This window comes from Dipodomys ordii, unplaced genomic scaffold, assembly GCF_000151885.1.
Source record: "Dipodomys ordii isolate 6190 unplaced genomic scaffold, Dord_2.0 Scaffold20, whole genome shotgun sequence".
Classification (NCBI taxonomy): domain Eukaryota; kingdom Metazoa; phylum Chordata; class Mammalia; order Rodentia; family Heteromyidae; genus Dipodomys; species Dipodomys ordii.
This window is the reverse complement of record NW_012267236.1, coordinates 15259505-15282969: the sequence shown is the minus strand read 5'-3', so window position 1 is coordinate 15282969 and position 23465 is coordinate 15259505. Positions and strand designations below refer to the sequence as shown.

The 23465-nt window shown below is 40.3% G+C and overlaps 1 protein-coding gene across 1 annotated transcript; it reads right to left on the bottom strand.

Moving 5' to 3' along the window:
- Window positions 1-16165: 16165 nt before the first annotated feature.
- On the bottom strand, window positions 16166-22538 carry LOC105983775 (retinol dehydrogenase 14). Its single transcript, XM_013013806.1, has 2 exons — window positions 22111-22538; window positions 16166-17164 (listed from the first exon to the last, which is right to left on the bottom strand). Exons 1-2 carry the CDS (start codon window positions 22495-22497, stop codon window positions 16547-16549), a joined length of 1005 nt encoding a protein of 334 aa, XP_012869260.1. The 5' UTR covers window positions 22498-22538; the 3' UTR covers window positions 16166-16546.
- Between the last annotated feature and the right edge of the window lie 927 nt (window positions 22539-23465).

The following is a 23465-nucleotide window of genomic DNA, read 5'->3' as shown; positions in this document are numbered from 1 at the left end:
GAAGCCAATTGCAGCCTCTCTAAGCTCATTTTCTCGTGTGCAAAATGAAGATAGAAATAACCTCCTGAGACGGTCGTGAAGATTCAACAAGATAATACCTGTAGCAGAATACTGGACCTAATAATAACTAAATTTTACATATATGTATATATATATCAGATATTTTTAAATGAGGCATGGGAATGCAGGTCTGCAATCGCAACACCTGTGAAGAAAAAGCAGGAGGATAATGAGTTCTTGGGTACTCTGTCTCAAAAACCAAAAAGCAATCAAAATGAGCTTTGGGTTGTGTGTGTGTGTGTGTGTGTGTGTGTGTGTATTTTCTTCCACCTTAGTGCACTCCACAGCTGATGAGATTCCACATGTGGTAAGTAGTCAGTCCTCCATTTTCAGGAATCCTCTGGTATGCATGTTCATTTTCTCCTCTTACTTTCTGCCCATTTGCTATATGGAGTCTCTCACCATAACCTTTGCCTCATTGGCAGTCAGTGTGTCCTGATGGCAAGCAGCGCAGTGACCGTAAGAGGGGTACCTGTTTCGGAGGTATAAAGGGGTCTCAAGGGGACACACAGAAGCCCACCCCTTACTGGCACAATGGTGACAAGGGTCCTAGAGAATGTCCTTCCAGACAGGACCTTTCTATTCCTGGGCCCCAGACGCAAAATGGCTGGGAGAACTTCTGCCCCAACTCTGTCAAGTCTACAAAGCATAATTGTGCCCTGTCAATATATCCAGAAGAGATTTTCTGAAAGTTCAAAGCGTCCTCCAGATTAACTGCTTTGTAACTATTTTTAAAAAATCCTGTGGTGGCTGGGAAGGTGGCTCCGTGGTAGAGCGCTTGCCTTGCATGCATGAGGCCCTGGGCTTGATTCCTCAGCACCACATAAACAGAAAAAGCCAGAAGTGGTACTGTGGTTCAAGTGGTAGAGTGCTAGCCTTGAGCTGAAGAGCTGAGGGGCAGTGCCCAGGCCCAGAGTTCAGGCTCCACAACTAGCAATTAAAAAAATAAAAAAGAGAAGAAAAAAATCCTGTGTATTCATATAACGATTTACACTGCTAGGTACTTGTGTATCTGAGATGTCAGGCTGTCTCCAGCCTAAGGCTGGAAGCTTGTCCAGGATTGCTCACCCCTTTCCTCACATGAGTCAGAGAGAAAAATAAATTTCCCAAGCTCAGGAAGATGAGAAGGAACAGGACTAGGCTGGAATTCAGGTGTTTTGCATCTTAAAGAACACCAACATGGTTAATATTTAGCCCTATCTAAGTGCTTTTCCATATTGCCCCATAGGGATAAGTTTAGTGAGGTGAAATAACTAGATCCAGGGAACTCAGCTAGGAAAAGCAGCTCTGAATTTGTTTTTACCCCCAGTCATGTGAGCTCCCAAGTCCAAAGCCACTGAGCTTCCCCACACAGTGTGGGTGATGAGGAGCCAGGCAGGAGGGAAGACCACTGCTGCTCTGGCCTGGCCGACGAGTTTCTTAGTGAAACTCACCTGTTAGTCTCTATCTCTACCTGACCCCCCCTTCCATTCTTTCTTCCGGATGCTTAATTACTTTATTAATTTTATTCTTCCTTCATGTATTAGAATTCAGGTTTTCTATGGCTGTAAGTACTTTTTTTTTTACTCATTAGTGGATTCCAAGAATCACAGTGCTCCACATATTGCAGGTACTTAACAAATATGCTGAATGAATGAATGATGCTTGGAAGTCACTTCCTCTTCAAGCCTTTTCTCCTCTAGATGGGAAAAAATGGATGTCTCAACGAATAGCTGCTTCCTTTGCCTACTTGTTATATTTTTCTACATTTAATCACTGAACTCTCCTTTTCTAAATCCATTCTATCTGGTTCTGAAGTCCACAGAGTTGCTATTGTCAAGCATGCTTGCCTGACCAATCAGAAAATGCCACATCAACAAAGATGGTGGTTCTCTGACAGACACAGTGGGGTGGATCCATGAGGTTAGATGAGGTGCTTTGGAAAGAAAACCACCTAGAGGAACTCGCATCCTCAGGCATCCTACATGGCTCAAGCTTTAAGACAAGACAGGCCTGGTTCTTTCTGTTAATAGGGACTAACCAAGATGGCTGGAGCCAGATCCTAAGCCAGATCCTAAGATGGGCCAGAAGAGTAATATGCAGAAATTAATTGAGGACCCAGAGAAAGAAAGTCCTCAAGTGGAGACATCATCCTTCCATTCATTACAGCTTGCCAAATTCCTGCTCATCCTCCGAGCCTTATTTACGGGATGTCTGTCCCCTGGATGTCCCAGGGACTATTCTCCTTGGGCCTTGTGATTTCCACTCTTCCAAACTCATTAATTACCAGGCATCGTAATTAGCTGTTGTACTCATGTGCTAACGCTGCCATCATGAGCTAGCACAGACTGTGTGTTTTGAACAAGAGGTCTTGGCCTCCTGGAGGCTTGTTTAGCTATCTTCTTGCCAGGTCCCTATTTGGTCTTCGCTTGGTATTTTCCTCTATTATGTGTAGCCTCCATGTCAGGCATAGAGTCATGTGACCTAGAGATAATACAGTCTTAACCTGCAGGAGCTTACAAAGCCTCAGGAGTTATTGGGGAGAGGACTTCCTGTAGTGGTCTGGTGCTCATTACCTGGGCAGCAATTTCATAAAGGAACTTAACAAAAAAAAAGACAAGGGAAATTATTCCGATGGAGGTACATGGCTCAACTGGAGGAAAACAAGGAGGAGGAGCCGAACAAACAAACAAACCACCTTGAGAATATCAAGTGGCTGAAGTTAGCTGAGATGTAAGGATCATGCATGACAGTCTTCACGTTGAAGTTATGGGCCCTTGGCTTGCAACCCCAGTCACCTGTTTTCATGAACTTTGAGATAGCAGAATAGAAAGTGAGAGCCCACATATGGGATAACTTACACTGGTGAGGGGAATGTGTGTATCACTATGATCTGGGGTGGTACGTGCTGCGTTATTAGGCCCAGCCTGAGGCCACAGTACAGTCATAAATCAAGAAACGGGTGTTTAAAAAACAGTGGAAGTGTTAAGGAAACATGAAGTGGCTGACCTGTGGGGCTGGGCTGTTACTCCCTACAAGACTTTCAATGACTAATGATGTGGATAAATAAGTGCTTAGCTTGCTCATAAGCACACATGTAATTTATTTAATTCTGGAGCTATTGTTCAGTTCTGGAAGCCCCCATAAAGTGATGGTGATTATCTGTAAAGGATCTCCCACGACTCAGAAGTTGTTGAGCCTTGTTCTCCTATACAAAATCATCTTTCTTTGATAAGTAGGATTCAGGGGAGACTACCTACAGTTGAATTCTATACTTCTTGAAGTTCTACCAGAAGAAACCATTCTCCCCAGTCTTTAAAGAACTACAAAGTTAAAATTACTTGGAAGGTTCTGGAAGGTACTTGGAAGGTTTGGGGTCTCATCTAGGACTTACTGGATCAAATTCACAAAGATTGATGGCAGTTGGTTAGGACAAACCCTAAAAGCCTAAGGAGTTGGTAGATGGAAAGTAATTGAGTGAGCTTGTGAGTAAGCCTCTGCTCAATCATTATCTAAGCCTCAGTTTCCTCATCTAGAGAAAGGTAGCTACTTCACCAAGGTGATGAAGATCCTGGTCATGAAAACAGGAGATAGTCCTCAAATGACTATGAGTGTCATTGTATTTAAACTGAACAAGATATTAAGAAGGGCTGGTCCCAGCTAACTATAAATAACAAAATTCCCATTTATATCTTCATTCTTAGAAAAAAAATTCTTTGCTTTTCTTAGTATTTTACTTTATGATTTAACACAGTGATAATAACCTTAAGCCTAATCAACACTGAGACTCACTGAGATTAGAGATTGCATTCTTTCATTTCGTTCATTTACGCATTCATTCATACGATCAAGCACTCAACAAACTAAAAACATTACTTGACAATTCAGTTTCGAATGTGTTCATACTAGTTTGGTGTCATCCTTATGCTCAGAGGCTCAGGTGACGGAGGAGTCAGAGGAAGAAGCTCTGGTAAGGATGGGTGAGGTGGTACCAGGTGGGGCAGAGATCAGGTAGGTATGAACCCATTTCAGGGGAGGCAGAAGCGGAAGATAGCTAGAGAAAACATGCAGCTGGGCTCCAAGAATCTCAGTGCATATTCCTTCGTCCCATCAGACTTTGTGTGACACAGCACAAATTAAGAATTTGAAACAATTAAGAATTTGAAAACAGAAACCTTAGAGAATTAAAACATTCGCACAGATTGGGCCCCTGTAAACCAAGCTGGGGCCCAGCTAGTGCCATGAGGAAAAGAAGGGAACCATATATGCAAACCCCAGTTTGCCAATTCATAAAGCAAGACACAAGGCTGACGTTATTTTTAAGCATCTAAGTACGGGAGTGCTTTGATTCATAGCCATAGAGGAGCAGAATAAAATTTGGTACTCTGAAGTGGAATGATAGAAATAAAAAGTGTGACTAGAAAGCAAGTAGAAGCTGGAAGGGCCTCTAGGAGAGATCGGGACCATCAGTGAGGGCTTGAAGAGCAGTGAGTGGCACTGTCTATTTGTGCTTTCTGTACAAAAGCTAGCTTGATTTCATAAGCCTTTTCAAAGAGTCAACATTGATTCTTCGAATCTCCATTGCCTGTTATTTTCCATTGCATAAATATTTGCTCTTATCTTTTTCTGGTATTTTGATAACAAGGAATACATACTTGGTCTTTATCCCTCCTTCCTGACACAGTGGTTCTAAATCCTATGTAAATTTCTGGTTAAAAGGAGAAGAATATCTTTTGTTACTTTTAATAGGCTGTTTTACTAGCTAATTGGGTGGATACTGGGTGGGAGGGGGGCTGAATGGGTGCCAGGAAAACAGCCCATGGATATGGATACAGAGTTGCAACTTTGAGCCCCTTGCTCCAAACTCCTGAGAGTACGGAGGGAAGAGGGACTGGACCTTGAATCCGATCAGCAACAGACCATGTTGATGAATCCATTATGTTCATAAAATAAAACTAACAAGAAAAGCCAACATGGCTGAATCCAGAGCACCTCTGGGTTGAGGATGGCATGTGTTCTGGCAAAGTGGTATACCCCAAGTGCCACAGGAACAGAAGTTTCTGTACAAGGGACCCTTCTAGACTTCACCTGTACCTCTTTACCTTGTTGTTTGTCTTTTATAAACTTCATTATACAGTTCTAGGGAGGAAAGTGCTCCCCGAGTTCTGTGAGCAGCGTTAGTAATCTGAATAGCAGTTGTGGGAATATCCAGCTTGTAACTAAGAAAGACACAGTGTGAGTCACCTGGAGATCCACTCCTCGTGGTTGGCACTCAAACTCGAGAGCAGTGTTGTGTGGATTGCCCTGGTAAAGTCAATTTGCACTTTTGTTTCAGGGCTAGTGATTAGTGTATCATTTTCCAAAGATTCGTTTTCTTTTACTATTTTTTTTGGGAGGTGGTCCGGTCGTGGGGCCTGAAATCTGGGCCTGGGTGCTGTCCCTAAGCTCTTCAGCTCAAGGCTAGCGCTCTACCACTTGAGCCACAGCGCCACTTCCGGCTTTTTTCTTTTTGCTTATGTGGTGCTGAGGAATCGAACCCAGTGCCTCATGCATGTAAGGCAAGCGTTCTACCACTGAGCCACCTTCCCAGCCTCTTCTTTTACTTTTTTATGTGTCTCTCTTCTGCTCCAACTCCCTAGTCTGATGGAAGTTTGGAAATAATAATGCTAATTAATGCACACCCTTCTGTTGAGTGTGGAGCTCTTCAGAATCCAGCTTGGTATGAATTGGTGTCTGTCAAGGCTTGCTATGTGATTATGTAGATTTTTCACTTCTACTGTTCTTCAGGTTCTAGGCAGCTACTAGGTGTTCGGCAGAGAGCCAAGGAAGTTCACATCTATTCTTGTTTCTCCTTCACAGGCAAATTACCTTTGGACAGAAATACCTGGGCATTCTTTCTGAGTTTGTAGAGTTCTCAACTTCATGTCAGGCTGATTTGATCTTAATATTTCACATCAGCTTTCATCATATATATATATATATATATATATATATATAAATAAACTTTTATTTTGCTATTTTTTGTCGATCATGGGGCCTGAACTCTGGGCCTGGGTGCTGTCCCTCAGCTCTTTAGCTCAAGGCTAGCACCCTACCACTTGCACCACAGTGCCACTTTGAGTTTTCTGGTGGTTTATTGGAGATAAGAGTCTCACCGACTTTGCTGCAGGGGCTGGCTTTGAACCACAATCCTCAGATCTCAGCCTCCTGAGTAGCTAGGATTGCAGGCATGAACCACGGGTGCCTGCTAACATTTAAATTTTATCCAGCATTTTTATTTGTCCTAAAATAAGAATTAGTCTAAGAAACTTTGGCTGTTGTGTTCAACAGCCATTGATCTTTCAAAACTTTTTATAAAAGTCTTTTCTCTATCATCTCTCACTTCATTTAGAAAAGTTTAAATGAAGTAATATTGATATACCAAATGTTTTATCAGTTGCATAGTAGGAAAATTATTCTAAATATTTGGAGTCATAATTCGTGGGATTTTTCATTAACAAGATTCATCACATCTTTGTGAATTCTCTGCAGATGTTGGAGAGTTAAAACTATTGAATTTCAAGAGAAAAGGATATATTCACTATAAGTACTGTTATACTGTTCTTTTGATCATTGTATTATGATTTAACTCAGACATCTTCATTGTTTGTGCATTTTCTCCAAACCCATGAAAGATGATATATAGCCCTCTGGCAGGAAACCAGCGCTCTAAGTTGGGCACTGGCTTATTTAACCACCCTGATAAATAATTTACACTTGGGGATATTATACAGAAACCTTTTCAATTAACTTGTGTTGACAGAAAAAAAAACCCTAAATATAGTACAGCCAGTGAGGAAAAAGTTAACACATTCTTGACCTATCAGGCAGAAAATGTTCTTATTTAGAATAATATCTACTTTAGAAGATGAATATACTTAAGAAAAAGATTGCAAATAGTAATTCTACACATAAGAATGAAATGTATACTGTCGTTTTGATTTTAGAGTGATGTTAACCTTTTTTGTATGTGTGCGCTGGTATTAGGCTTGAACTCAGGGTCTGGGCTCTGTCCCTAAGCTTTTTTGCTCAAGGCTAGTACTCTATGACTTGAGCCACACCTCCACTTCAAGTTTTTTTTTTTTTTTTGGTGGTTAATTGGAGATGAGTCCCATGCACTTTCCTGCCTGGGCTGATTTCAAACTGTGGTCCTCAGATCTCAGCCTCCTGAGTAGCTAAGATTACAGGTTTGAGCTACCCAGGCCTGGCTGAAGTTAACTCTTTAATGGTCACTGTAAAACGCACTGAATGAAGCAGGTTGCTGTATAATGGCAACACCAAAAGACTCTAAATCCTGAAAGATTTTCCTTTCAATCATCGGGCCTTCCGTTGTTAGATAGCCCATTTCTCTTATTTATAATGTAGGAATGAAAATACTTCATGTGCAGTACTTCTACAAGGATCAGAGGTAGGACAGTAAAATATTTCATATACTAGTTCTTTAATTTTTTTTTGAGGTGGGGGTCCGGTCGTGGGCCTGAACTCTGGGCCTGGGCGCTGTCCCTCAGCTCTTTAACTCAAGGCTAGTGTTCTACCACTTGAGCCACAGCACCACTTCTGGCTTTTTTTTCTGCTTATGTGGTGCTGAGGAATCGAACCCAGGGCCTCATGCGTACAAGGCAAGCGCTCTACCACTGAGCCACCTTCCCAGCCCTCATATACTAGTTCTTATGTGAGGAAGATTTTAATCACATCTTCTATTTCATACTATTGGTTAGTGATCTGTGGTCTGAGATATTCACCAGAATGTGGGATTATTTTAAAAAAGAAGGCTTTTTAAGTGTGTTCAGATATATAAACTAACCTTAAAATTCATTAAGGGGATTTTAGTAATGAGGACATCCTGGTTATTATAGAAATTATTATGCTGGCTTTAGCAAGTCCTAGTTAATCAACAGAGAGCAGACTGATTACTGTAATACTCAGACTCTCTAAAAGGAACTAGAAGGTAGGGTCAATAATTTGTACTTTCAGAATTCAGAGTAATTAGTTGCAAGACAAAAAAGAAAGAGAAAGAAAGAAAGAAAGAAAGAAAGAAAGAAAGAAAGAAAGAAAGGAAACTAAGTATGTATGATTTGTAGAAAAAATGTGGGCAAAAAATCATGGTGGTGGGAGTATGTGGTGGAGAGAGGTTCACCTCATTTCAGACAGAAAGCAGAGATGGGGGAACAGGAGTGATCTGGTACAAGATTCCCGCCTCCTCCTCCACATCGACCTGCCCCAGTGACCTATTTCTTTCAGCTGGGCTGTTCGAAAATTTTCAAACATCCCAAAATAACATGACTATTAGAGGCTTTGCCCTATGAGTCCTTGGGCTCATATTAGGCAGACCATAGCCTTACGCTTGTGTCAGGCTTCTGATGTCTACTGTTGAATACAGTAGACTGTAAAACCCAGCTGTGCCTGTACCAGCCAGAAGGGCTCTCTTCTAGTGACTGCTGAATACATCTCCTGGGTGTGACATAATCCCTCCGAACAGTTGAAATCATCTTCATCTACCCTGACCATCCATGGTGGTAGGTATTTTTAGCTTTCAGGTCATTAGTTAACTAATTAGTTAATCTAATATCTTGTGAATAATTGATATATTACAGCTCCAGGCTAGTTATTTGAATGTAGAAAGGTTTGTGTTACACTACTGCCTTCAGGGCACCTCTAATCTGGCACTTGGAAACTTAGAGCTAGCCTTATACTCCCTGCTTACCTGTACTTCTTTGATTTGATTTGCAGCCGAGAAATATAGATAAATAATCTAAAGGTACCCAGGCATTTTGTTATGAATAGTTTTCTAATCTATTCACTACCCAAAACATTTATGGTCATCCACACAGGTCATTCCTTAGTCTTTATCACATTGCCTGCTAAAGGAAGCTTAGAATTTACTACATTTTGTCTCTAAATGGAAAGCAGCTGTGATAAATTAAGCAGTTCACCAGAAAATTCACATTAGCAAAGATCCTCAAATAGATACTCTTTCATCAGAAGTCTTTTCAACTATGAATAATATAGTCACTATTCCTACCTGTATTTGAACGTGGCTAGTTCACTGGACTATTTCTATGTCTCTGTGAGATAGAGACAAAATATTTCTTGAGGTAGAGACAAAAATAACAATATATAAATGATAGACACACATTTTAACAAAAAGTAAATGTTAAGCAGAGGGCAGTAGTCAGCACAACTAAATACATCTTTACAAGGCCCAATTCCAAGCCACTTCCAGAACATATGGCTTGTCTAATGCAAGTCTTACCTGTTATGCTACCAAATCACAAATGTTTTTGCCCAGGCTGGCCAGAGCCAAAGATCAGCCTCCTGAATAGGATTACAGGTGTAAGTCACTGTGCCTAACTTGCTTTTTTCTTTTTTAAGTCTACCATATCTGAGATAAAAGGATCTTTTTAGATAAGAAAAAAAATAAAATGCCAACAATCCATAGCCAAATGATTCACATCTTCTTTGTTTTAATAGCTCTATAAACTTAAATTTATGCTAGTCTGTCTCCCTTATTATTTACATATAATTTTCTAATGTACATGTGTACATACATTTGCAGATATAGTGAAAACTGTGCCCTAGACTTAATTGTACTTCATGTGAAGTTCCCTTTAAGGTTCGATGTACTAGTATGCAACAACTAGTTGTTAAGTAGGCAATATACATATTGTTGAACAAACCCTTTACATATGTCCGATGAGGAAATCGAAAAGCAAACCCCTACTACAAAGAAGCTCACACTTGCTTGACTTTCCACATCCCAATTTTCCTTTGACCCCAGATTCCTTCCCTTCCTACTCTGCTACAGGCTTTTCTTTTTACGTTTGTGTTGCTCTTTTTATAGTTTGAATTATTTCTTCCAAAATATCCAAATATACTTTTTAACCAGGAAGTTAAAAGTAAGCATTCAAAGAAGAATAAAACCATATACATCCATGCCTTCTCCAGAAAGGCCTCTGTGACTTTTACAACATCCCTAACTTCATGTATCTATAGGATGGCTCTTGATCGCTTTGTGTGAGCTTTTTCAAGTTCAGCCAAGCCAGCTGCTTGATCAGCAAAAAGACAATGGCTCCCACACATGGGGTTACATGGATTAAAGAACTCGATTCATCAGTAAATCTGCCAGATGGCAGTGGAAGAAAGCTTGTAACTCTCTCACTTTCATTTCAACAGCAGCAAACAATGTTCAATGTTTAAAATAAACTCTTCCAGATGAGCTAAAGATAAACTCTGAGGTGGGTGGACTTGAGCTTGCTGGGCCGCAGCTCTGAAGTGTTTGATTACATTAACACAAAGCCCCTGGGTAGAAGCCACTTCTGTCAACAGATTGCTTAGACTTGGGACACTTACTACATGAAGCCATTTCCTGTGCTTTCATGGGTTGGTGGCAGAAACTTGCTTTTCTCACAAATTAATAATGATTTTATTTTTCTCAGGGCTCAGCATTTCCTCATATCATGTGTATGGCTTCCAGACATACCTCAAATACCAACATGAGTGAAGTCTGCATGGATCTTTGAAATTCTTTGTTTACAACTTAAAATTTGACTTACTCACCTTACTACTTTCATAGTAGTAAAAAAGGGGGAGGGGATATTGGAAGGATTTAGACTCAAATACCTACAATTTAGGAGAGATTAGCCTATAACATGTATAACATGGCAACCTCTAAAGACAAAATGACATGCTGAAAACAACTCCTAATAGGAAGGAACTTAATTATTCAACATAATTAGTAGAAGCTTTTTAAGTGAGATAATGAAATTAAATCTTAAGGTGCAGCTGCACAAACAGTACATCCATCAATCAATTCAGCATGCTGGTAGAATTTAAAGAATAATCTCAAAATTTTGGAAAAATAAAATTCACTACCCCCAGAAAACAGTTATTGCAAGTTGTATGAAGCTGAAACATCTGAAATGTCAGTGCTAGCTTTTTTTTATTCAATAAAAGCTCACATACATGAACTTGGTAAGAGATACGAAAGAATTGATTAAAGAAAAAAATAATAAGGATAAATCATATGTACCCTAAAACTCTTACTTCATCTTAAAACATACAGCAGTTCATTTGTTTACCTTCTGATCTAAGACTAAGAGTTTAATTGCCATATTTGTTGGCTTTAAAGCATAGATTTACCCAGAATTCCATCTTCTTACATTATACTCAGTTCAATAGTACAGTTTATGATTTCCAGCTTTTGTGGCTTCAGTATTTAAAGTCACTTGTAAAGGACCAAAATATAGACATCTCTTAAATGTTTAAACTATTTATTTTTAGTGTATGATAGATGTTTGAAGCCTAATTCAACAGTAATTCCTAGTGATTTGCCTTTATTATTATACAAACCATCAGCCTAATTTTCATGGCAATTTTCTTTCTCTTTGAACTCACATCTCACTGGTTTGTATTATGATTATTACCTTGTATTATTTATAAGCACAATGAACTTGTATTAATAAACAAGCAAACAGTGAGCAAGCACAGAAGACACACACACACACACACACACACACACACAAATTAGGCTGGGCTTTGTTTGCTCTTGCATCTCTATACATCAGGAAAATTGATACTTACACCTAGTACGTACTTAATAAATTTTTGCTAAATGAATGAGTGAATGAATAGTATACAATTCATTCTTCCTAAGAGCATAATAGAATGAGAGAGCAAATGCACTGCAGTGTACTAGAAAGGAGGTCAATAGTCTAGAAATTTCATGTTATAAGCACCCAGCAATACATTTTTCAGAAAGAATGGAGCATCAGTTATTAGAGCTAAGTCCATTGGTAGTTGCATTAAGCTGGCCTGGAAAAAATCTCTCCCTTACTGTCTGCAGAAAACTGAGCATGCCTTCCAACTTTCCTTTAGGATTTAACTACCTTTCTCCAAGTTAACCTGTAACTAATTTAACTTCCCATTGTCCATAGGTTTTTGAAACATCTGAAGGCAGTCTGTGCGGCCAGGCTCCCGAAGGGTGATTAGTAACATGTTCTTTTTCAGTATTCCTCAGGACATTTGGAATCAATTAAATATTTAAATATAGATTTTCTCAGATCTCTAGCCAAACCCAGCAAGTTTATCAAGGGAACGAGTTGGAGGCAGATAACTGCTATTCCCCCCACCAGCATCTATAGCTGAAGATAGATTAAAAGTACATTCACTAGACTTCCTGGGTCCGCAATCAAATTGTCCTGCAAGCTTATGAACGATAGGGAAAAACAAGAATGGCCTATAGAGTAAAAGGACTTATAGGATTCATGAGAAATGCTGCCATATATAATGTCCTAAAGACATTGTACACTGGGCTCAGAAGACCAGAGTAATTGTCTGAGTATACTAGTATTGCCTGGACTAGCTAAAAATGATTTTTATATTGTTAAAATATTGTAAGGATGACTGTGTTAGTTAATGAAACAAGTAATGTATCTAGCCTACCAAGCTTAAACAGTTACAATATTTTTTCCCAAACAAAAAAGCTTATTGATTCCTATTTTCAAGATGTTTTCACCATAGGTACTAATCTATTATTCATAGTAATGGTTAGATGCATAGGGGATGGAGAAATGGGTGAATGCCCATATGTTCCAAGTACTTTTGCTACGTACTTGTCTGTCACTATTACTCATTGATAAATCTTCTACAGTTTACAGCCCAGAAAGGTTAATTAACTAAAGGGGAAATAATATGGAGAGCAGTAAGTTAAATTCAAAATGGTGACATGTGTAAGAAGTGAGACCCTTTTCCAATTATATGGTACTAAGAAGCTCACTTGATAAAATAGTTATTCTAAGTGAAGTTGAGGCAGCAAGTCCAGCGACCTCACAACTTCTTGGAACAAATTACTTGAAATAGAAATTTTTTAAAAAATGAAGCAAGAATCAGCATGGAGAATGGGTTAACTTTGTCAGAGGATGAGCATTTACATATCACAATAATATAATTGTGTTCCCCTTATTCTTTTGTCCAGTGAAATGTTTAGAAGTGAATCTATGTCAAGGGAAAATGCACAGAAGGCAGAGCATGGAAACCATTTGCAAAACCTAAAAGTCAGACTGGTGATATTGTCCTTGATTCCATCAGCCACAGTTGTAGAAAAAAGATCCTCCAAGTGGCAGCTCATTTTAGCTTAATAGTTGGTGTTTCCAGATACAGTTCTAGTTTTCCATCATGATATAGCAATATATCCTATTTTACTGTAGTGCCACAAACAAGCATTATGAAAGGCCCAAAAGGTCCAAATCCCCTGAAAAGCATCAGGTATCAAAATGCAGCCAGAAAAGATGGTATTAATTTTTTGAGTTCCAAGTATATTTTAGATGTGAGACCCTTGTCTATTGTAAGGCTAGTGAAGATCTTCTCCAAAGCTGTGGGCTTTCTATTGATCTTGCTATGTCCTTTGCCATGCAGAAGCTCTGCAGCTTCATGCAATCCCATTTGTCCAATCTTTCTTTGATTTGTTGTTTCAGGGTCTCTATTAAGAAAATTTCGGCCTGAGCCAAGGAGACCTAGGGTTTCTCCTATTACATCCTGTAATGTTTTCAGAGTGTCTGCTTTGACTCTGAGTGAGGTCTTTGATCCATTTGGAGTGGATTCTGGTGCAGGGTGACATGTAAGTATCTAGCTTTAGTTTTCTACAGGTGAATAACCAATTTTGCCAGCACCATTTACTGAAGAGGATGTCTTTCCAGGACCAATGAAACAGGTCCCATGGTTTCCCTTATTTGCAATAACTAGTATATGTGTAGGACAAACAGAAAAGGACAAAAGCCATGTACATATGACCATGTATCAGATGATGTTAAGCGAAACACCAAGATAGGGACACAAATATCTTTGTTTTTTCTTGCTATTGTTTCTAACATATTTATAATGTACCATGTGATTTTTTTTGTTGCTTTGTATGTTCCTCCCCCATAGTATAACCCCTATTTTCACTGTATTTGATGTTGGTGCCCTGCATCTTGTATATATACTTCTCTAATTTGGTGAGGGGAAGGAAAAGCAAAATACTTAAATAAGGATACAGGCTGACCCATTGTAACAATGAGATGTACAAACACTATGTTGAAAACTAACTGTACAACTTTGGCGGGGTGGGGGGGTAGTTGTGGAGGTGGGAGGAAAGGGGTGGTAGGGGGAAAACAAAGGAGGCAACAATGCTCAATAGGAAATGTACTCATTACCTTGCTCATGTAACTATAACCCCTCTGTACAACATTTTTACAATAAAAATGTACAAAAAATAAAACAATTAAGTCTTAAAGTAAAAAAAAAAAGATGGTATTAAATGAAAAAAAAAAGGCCAGGCGAAGATCTTTTTTAATGAAGTCAAAGTTTAGGACAGATTTATTAGCTTCCATTTTTCCAACTTGCATTCTGGTATATTTCCTGCCTGCCTACATTTCCAAGTTCAGCAGGTCTTTTTGTAGGATTACTTTTAAAACTGCAATGTTTGAAAGACTATGCTGCTGCTGTATGTACTATACCTGCACAGACACATGTGGGCAGAACCTTTCTTACTTCGATATCAACACAATGATCTAACAGAAAAGAGACGTTATGTGTGACTTCATCATTCTCAAAATGAACTGACATTAGTGAATGGCTACTAACAAAGGTTTTAAAAATAATAGCTGATCAAGAGTTTGCCTTGGAAGTGTTAGTGTAAAGCACCATGCTTGAGTGCAAACGCAAGCAATAGTGTGAGGCCTTGAATTCAAGCACAAAAAAGGAGTTATTCCTGACCTAAATGGCTAAAACCTAAACACAGCTGCGAAACTTTGTTATCACAATTCTACTCTTCAGTATTAAGTGATGGCAAGGTAAATAACTGAGTATTTTTTTATGGCTCTACTCCTTGAGCCACAACTCTACTTCTGTTTTGTTTGTTTGCTTGTTTTTGTTGGCTAACTGGAGATACATGGCTATCAGATTTGTCTGCTCAGGCTGGCTTACAACTGCAATCTTTGGTTCTCAGCCTCCTAAGTAGCTAGGATTACAAGTGTGAGCCATTGGGGCCTGGCAAAAAATAATAAATAGACATTATGATGCTATTAACACAGATGCCTATAGTATACCTATATGCACTCAATTACTTTTATGCACACTGTTCCTTTTCTTCTGCTGTGTCTCAGGTATTACATATACTTTGATTCAAGGAGAAACAAAAACCAAGTATCTCTTCCTTGGAGAATTGCTATTCTAATCGTTTAACTAGATCTGTAAATGAATAATTAATGAATTTTAAACAGAGCTACAAAAAAAAAAGACGAAAGGAAAGACAGGAAGAGGGAATTCTTTGTGTCCTCAGGGACAAGAGAAAGGAACAAGTGTAAGGAAGGTACAATCCTCAAGAAAAAAGACCCAGTAATTTTGGTCTAAAGAAAAAACACAAACAAAGCCCATTGACTAGGGAGTGGCAGTTCTATATTTTGGACTCCTTTGTCACACAATCCCATTGAAAGACTAGAGGCACTGTTGTGAAGCTAGTCACTTAGACCTGTGCCTGTTTAAAATTTAAATAAAGATTAAGCTTAGACATTCAGTTCTGAAACACATTTCACATACTCAGTATCAACACTTATTCAGTCTACCATACAGGTTTGTATGGTAGAATTCTTTCCATTACTGAAGAAGGTTCCATCAGACAACATGGAATGAGTTCACAGTGAGCCTATCACCAGTTCCTGGAGGGTCTCAGATGTACATTAAAGAGCATAAATGTTAGGTAGGAATACTTATAAACTATTGTTATGCTCTACAGAATCCCTTTAGGGATAGCTTTGGCAGAACTTCAGACCTATAGTATTGCTATAAATTGTTTATCCATGCAACTTCTACATTTAAGACTTTTTTTCTTAAACAATTTCAATTAAAAGAAATTAAAAATATTTATTACAACCAGCCTGGGCTACTTTGGATTTTCACATTAGTTTGGGGAAGTGCCTCATGTAGTAGAATGATCAGCAGTGTCAGCCATTTGAAAGATGTGGGAAGACTGGGCACAGCAAGCCTAGGAGAGGGCAGGGAGGACTTGAGAAAGGATTGTACTTCAAGTTGTAAAGGAAAGCACAATGAAGGCTTGGCATCAGCAAATTTATTAGAAATAAGATTCACCAGGCAGATCATTTCCACACAAACAAAAAATGGCAATGTATTAAGAAATCTAAACATTTTAATAACACAAAAGTATCTGAAAATGTATTCAAATTCTTTAATACTTGTAAATCTGTTTGCCCAATTAAAATGTTTTTGCCCATCATATTTGACATATTTAAAAATCTTTGCTGAAATTCTATTATCCAGAAATAACTTTTTAATAACTTTGACATACCCATTTACACTCTTAGCATTGCTATTACAAAACAAAAATTGTATTTTCAAGTATAAGGCTCAAGCCACACCATTCCTGACCACAGATGTAACTGTGATCTTTTCTCTAAGCAGCGCTCACTTTTCACTCCTATTTTAATATGCCAACCATCACCTCACTGATATCCCAGAGTTTTCTTGCTACAGATTCATCCATAGCTTTGGGCAGTAGTTCTTCCTCTTTACAATCCCCAAAATACCTTCCTGACACACCTTCTACCTCAGGAGAAGAGGCCAAATAGATGGATGTCTGGGCACCTTCTAATGGGCTTTTGAAGAAAGCCCATGACACCAAACTGAAAAGTGGTCTTGCCAGCAGAGGAATATGTATATGCCTCCCAAGATTCGTCCGAACAATACCCGGATGTAACACATTGACAGTCACATTGGTGCCTTCTAAGCGGCGGGCTAGTTCTCTGGTAAAAAGAATGTTAGCCAGTTTGCTTCGACTGTAACAGAAGCTTTTATTATAGCTTTGTTCACTGTTCAAATCTTCAAAGTTGATGTCTCCATATTTATAAAGTTTGGAAGAAACAACCACAATCCTGCTAGGGGCTGAACTTTTGAGGAGTCCCAGCAGAAGATGGGTGAGGAGGAAGTGGCCCAAGTGGTTCACTCCAAACTGCATCTCAAAGCCATCTTCTGTCTTCATGTAGGGGCATTGGAAGATGCCTGCATTGTTGATCAAGACATCCAACCTAGGCTCCTCCTTTATAAACATCAAAAGGACAACACAGAATTATGAGGATAGGTCTTGATTGCTCTTCCTGTGCATGATACACACTTTAATTAAAAAAAAAGGGGGGGGATGGAGAATTTGAGACTAGAAGTGTTTAATTTCAGCTTTTAGCCTATGGTCAGACAACTATCTGAAACACTGCCAATGGTATTCTTAATGAAGGAGGGAAGGGATTCCTTTACAGGATGTTCTTCAAATACTGATATTTGCAATCTCACTCAACAGTTCCTTCCTATTTATTAAAATATGAATGTACTTCTCCACAGTAATCTGCAAGGAAGAGATACAGAAGAAATCCAACCTAAAACTTACTTTCTAGTCTTACATTTTTACAACTTAATGGTTGCCAATATGCATACTTAGGAATTTTAATACAAAGTTGATTATTTGGTCAGTCCTAAGACCTTTCATAAAACAGAAGTGAATGTGGATGTGGATCAGTCACTGTTATGAGTCCACATTTCTTCCCTTCATTTTAGCTGAGTGAGGAAAATGTCAATTTGAGAGTCACGTTAATGCTGAGACCATATCAAAATCATAATACATGTCCTTAGGATAAAATTTTAACAAGTATTTTCAGTATACTAAGATACAAAATGCTTCTGTGAACTTCCAACAGAGACAAATGGAAACAAACTTATGCATGTTTAACACAGACCTCATCTATTCCCAATAACTTTATAAGAATCAGAATCAGAAGCTAGGTTCTCACTTGTCCCATCAGGTAAAGCAATGAATTGGACATGAAGATGAAATCATTACACACCAATGTCCCTTCTCGTAGTTAGCAAGCTAGTTTGGGTTTCTAATTACAAAAGAGCCAGAGCCTCAGTGAGCACACACACAGAAGAGCCAGCACTGTGTATCCCCAGACCTACTAATATCAACACCTTACAAAGGTAAGTGTAAGATTGGATTATCCCATACTCCTCCAAGAGTGCCATGAGAATGACTTCAAGGCATTTCCTTAAAATTGAGAGAAGGAATAAAAATGGTTGGACATGTGAACTTCAGATGAGAAAACATGAATAAAGTATTTTAAAACAAAATAAGATCTGGGTGCTAGAACTTGTCTATAGTTACTTGAGAAGCTGAGAATGGGAGATGGAGCTTCGAGACCACCCTGGGCAGAAAAGTTTTTGAGACCTCTTTTAAACTCCAAGATGCTGGGCACCTATCATTCTAAGATAAATGGGAGGTTGAGAATGGGAGGATTGTGCTTCCAGGTCAGCCTGGGTAGAAAAGTCCACTAAGTCTCCACCTCTACCTAGGTATAAACATTGTGGTCTATGCCAATGATCCCAACAAATACAGGAGGCCCCAAAATAGGCAGATAGTAGTCTAGGAATGTACCTGGACAGGCAATGTGGCTGGAGCTGGCAAAAGTGGCTCACGCCTGTGATCCTAGCTACTCAGGAGGCTGAGATCTAAGGATCACAGTTCAAAGCCAGTCTGGGCAGGAAGGTCCATGAGACTCTTATCTCCAGTTAACCAAGTGGTGCTGTGGCTCAAGTGGTAGAGCGCTTGCCTAGAGCTGAAAAGCTCAAGGACAGCACCCAGGCCCAGAGTTCAAGCCCTATGACCAAAAACCAAAACAAAACACCAAACATTGTGGTTGGAGCATGGCTCAGAGACGCCAAAAGGAAAGGAAGAGTAGGTAGCGTAAGCACATTAGGAAGAGCGATTCATAAGTGAGACCTAAACTAGTCTGAGAGGGATAAGCTCCAACACCTTTGACCCCTGACTGTAGAACTCAATGTGTTTTTCCCTATATGAAATCCTCCTTTGAGCTTCCAGATGCCCTCAACAAAGGAGATCTACTATCTATCTATCTATCTATCATCTGTCTTGTCTGTCTACAGAGACAGATTTTTGTATTTGGATTATATATTGTACTCTAACCAAATTAAAGTGCTAAAATTTATTGTGCTCATAGTATGTAAGTTATATAAGTTTTTCTTTTTTCTTTCTTTTTTTTTTTTTGTTGGTCATGGGACTTGAACTCTGGGCCTGGGTGCAGTCCCTGAGCTCTTCATCTCAAGGCAAGCACTCTACCACATGAGCCACAGCACCACTTCCAACTCTTGTCATTCATTCACCAAATTTGATCTCAGCACTGCGCTAGGTAGGCATGAGTTTAATTAGGAGGCAATAGAGACATGGTTTTCCTGGGCTTAGAAACTAGTCTAGTAGAATATATATACTTGTTTTTGTTTTTTTGTCGGTCATGGGACCTGAACTCTAGACCTGGGCACTGTCCCTGAGCTCTTCAGCTCTAGGCAAGCGCTCTACCACTTGAGCCACAGTGCCACTTCCAGTTTTCTGACAGTTAATTGGAGATAAGAGTCTCATGGACTTTCCTGCCCAGGCTGGCTTTGAAACGAGATCCTCAGATCTCAGCCTCCTGAGTAGCTAGGATTACAGGCGTGAGCCCGCAGTACCCGGCTATAAGTTGCCTTTTTTTTTTTCCCCCTAGCTTTTTTTTGGATGGATAAAAATAATGCCCAACATGCTCCAGGTGTAAAGACACAGTTGGTGACTCATGATTAAATTAATTCTATGTCAGCATTTAACTTTTGCCAAATGTAAATGAAATGAAAAATGTGTCATTTACAACTGCTATCAAAGCCTACCTGTTGGAGGATGAACCATTTCTCATTCTTCCATGTTTAAGACCCTTTTAGGTTTCTAGTACCCAACTTCAAAAAGAAGGCAAGAGTTCAACGATGAAGGACAGAAAGGAGTGCTCTTTTTCACTAATCCTTTGGAAGGGCTTCTTGAATTAATCATTTCAGAGCCACCAATCTTCGCTGAGCTTGTGTTATTTTAAGACTTTATCATTTACTATTTTTTTATCCTAGGAGATAAATGACATAAATGCCAAATATACCAACCTGTGCAAAGCCTTTTTTCCCATTTTTTTTCTAATTAGTCACTGAACTCTAGAGCCAGGAAGGACTTAAATCCTCAGAAGCAGTGACAACTTAGGTATTTCTTCAGGTCCTTACTTTTTCCTTGGTTCTGCTTCAAGTTAACAAACCAAGGGATCAGGAACAAGAAGCATACCCAGCCCCATTTATATTTTAACACAAAACAGGAATATACATTTTCTAGAGCTTCCAAAAACTTCCAAATTCCAAAGTATTGCTTCTTAACCTGCTACGTAATACCAGCGATATCAAAACCCCAGTTCCTTTGACCTGCAAAGTGTCTAAACGGCAATTAGGAGCAAGGCAGCAGCTATGGAAGGTGCTATGGAATACTTAAAAATTCCTGAGGAAACAGTGATACTCTATTCAATACTTCAAACTACTAAAGTCAGGTGGTTCATCCCTTCAACATGACACTAAGATAATCTCCTTTGATGAAGGCATTTGTTTGTGAACTGCATTTTAGCAGTTATTAATAACTGCTGTAAAAAGCAAGTACAAAGCTAAAGAATTCACAAGATAGGAAACAAGGTAGTTTGTCCAATCAGCTGGAAACAATACAACGACCAACAGGCACACATCCCATTAGTAATTATGCCTATTTTAAGATCAGGGCTGGGTGTTGGTGGCTCAGCTTGTAATCCTACCTACTCAGGAGGCTGAGATGTGAGGATGTGGTTCAAAGGCAGTGGGGTCAGGAAAGTCCATGAGTTGTTGTTTTGTTTTGAATCTCCAATTAATGACAAAAAGCTGAAAGTGGAACTGTGGCTCAAGTTCAGGAGCTCAGGGACAGGGGACAGTACCCAGGTCCAGAGAGCAAGCCCCAGGACTGGCACAAAAAAATAAAAATCACTTTTTTCTTTGAATTATGTGTATTATTTTGTTCAAACTGAATTGTTAGGACATAAATACTTCTTAGGTTGCTTAGAACTAACTACATACCAAACAAACCTGTAGATACTTTTTTTTTAGCACAAGGGCATCTTGGAAAAAAAATTACTGAGAAACTTTGGAAACTCCTGCTTTAGCCTCAAGAGATTCCATTTCTTACAGGTGTCTTTTCTGGGCCAGCTAGTTTTAGATGTCTCTCTGACAAGTCACCTTTGGAAGAAGGCGTTCTAAGAGTCTCAACACAGGGTCTCCACTTTAGTGGATTACTTACCATCTGCTCAAAGAAATTTTCACATTCCTGTGCCAGGGGAGTATAGAGTAAGGGTTTAAAGCAAGGGCTCTGAAGACAGACCATTGGTAAGTTACCTGACCTTCCTAGGCCTGTTGGCTTGTGTTGCAAAAGATAGAGATAATAATGCCCACTTCTGATGGTTATTAGTGAAGGTTTAATGACAAAAGGTACATATTTTAAATTCACTTAATTTTTTTCAATAAGGTTAATAATGCACTGCATTATTTTTATCCCTGTCCATTTGAACAGTGATCCTTAGGATCTAAAATCCATTTGGATATCAGGCCAGACAGAGGTTGTGTTAGGCTGGTGAGAAGTGATACTCCCTACTTCTGCAGAAAAGGAAGAGAAAAAGAGGAAGTAGAGGAAGAGAAAGGGACGGGAGAAAAGGAGGTGGGGGAAAAAGGAAGAAAAAGGCAAAAAACTGGAATAGGCATGTTTAAAGTAGTTAAGTTGACTGACAATTCTTGACTAACCAACCACTCTCTCCCAGACCCGGTGAGAGAAGGCGTAAGTTGGCCTACATTCAATTCGGATAAAGGGCAAACGAATTCAAGAGACCAGGGGCCAAATCCCGGGTCGTGCTCGTGTAACAAAATGAAATGTTCAAACACTAGCTAATTTATCGTTCTCCACATCTGCCTGGGTCAGCCCTCCTTCCTCCTGGGCCTGCAGGGGTCATGTACTGGGTCTCCAAAGTCAGCCCATTCCCAAGGTCAGAGCCTGGACTGGGCCCCGCCCTTGCTCCGAGCCCCGGCGCCCCCCACCCACCCGAGGGCCGCTCAGCGTGGCCAGACCCACACCTGGAGCAGCTCCTGGCAGAAGGCGCGCACCGAGCGCAGCGAAGCGAGGTCCAGCTCCTTGACGATCAGCTCGCCGGCCCCGCCGGCGTCGGGCGCGGGCCCCGCGGCCTGCGCGAGCTCGCGGCGGAGCTGCCCCGCCGCCTCCTCGGCGCGCGCGCGGTCCCGGCAGCCCATGATAACCCGCGCCCCTAAACGCAGCAGCTCGGCGGCCGTAGCGCGGCCCAAGCCGCTGTTGGCCCCGGTGATCAGCACGGTCTTCCCGTGCATGAGGGCGGGGTCCCCGTGTCCGTGCAGCCGCTGGGCCCTGGAGCCCACGAACCGCCGGGACACTAGCCACAGCGCCCCGCCCAGCGCGGCCAGTAGTGCCGCCGCGGTGGCCACGGCCATAGCCTTCCGGGCGGAGGGCTTGTCGGGCCCAGAGCGAGAGTTCCGGCGTCTGGGCTGTCATCAGCGCGCAAAGGACTATGGGGGCGCGGTCGGTCGTCTCTAGGCGTTTCACGCGAAGCAGCCTGGGACTTGTAGTTTCGGTCCTGAGGAACACCTATCCGATGATTGGGAGAGTTTGGTGCCCTCATGGGAACCTGCCTCCAGCCTGATCTTGGAAGGCCTAGCCTATGCTCTGGGATTCAGGCTTAGGACCATACCCACTGAAATCCCAGAGTGGTGGTTGTCTCTACTGCAGCCACACCTGAAGAATGCTGCTTTGAGTTTACACAACTGTACAGGCCAAATGTAGTTATCCATAATAAGGTAACAAATCCTCCGGGTGTTGTGTGTGCTTTCCTTTAAGGGCTTCTGGGTCTTGTAAACTCATTTCAATTTACTTTTACCTTCTGTTAAATGAACCCACTTTAGCTCCCCCTTTTCCTAGTTTTGGATTTAAATTTTAACAGCAGGAATCAGCTGGAATGAGAATAGACCAATGGATTCACACTTTATTGTGACCCAGAATCACCAGTTTTTCCATTCTTTCAAACTTCATTTCAGGTGTCTTTTCTGACCACTTCCAGACTTTGATGGTGTGCTTCCTCAGGCTCACATGAGAACATCATTGGCACAAAAGCAAGCAGCCTTCAAGTGTTAGCTACGAGTTGGGACATTTTATTTTTGGAGGTTAAGTTTGGGTTAAAGTTTTAAATATCCCAAAGGATGGAATTCTGAGTTTCTCTTGTGGTCTTTACATGGAATAATGGATACAAAATACTCAGTGTCACAAATGATACATTTTAGCCTGGTTTATATCAAATCTCCCTAGGAAGACAGCTGTCTTATCTCTTAGGGAGACTATGTCTGTGTAGGTGATTTAGGAGGTAGAAACAGAAGTAGAGAAAGCCAGAGAGAATAAAAGGATAACA

Excerpts from the sequence above, each read along its gene's own strand:
- LOC105983775 (XM_013013806.1), bottom strand. The coding sequence starts at position 22,497 with ATGGCCGTGGCCACCGCGGCGGCACTACTGGCCGCGCTGGGCGGGGCG. Across the intron at positions 17,165-22,110 it reads TCTGCCAGGAGCTGCTCCAG|GAGGAGCCTAGGTTGGATGT; the intron begins GTGTGGGTCTGG and ends ATGTTTATAAAG.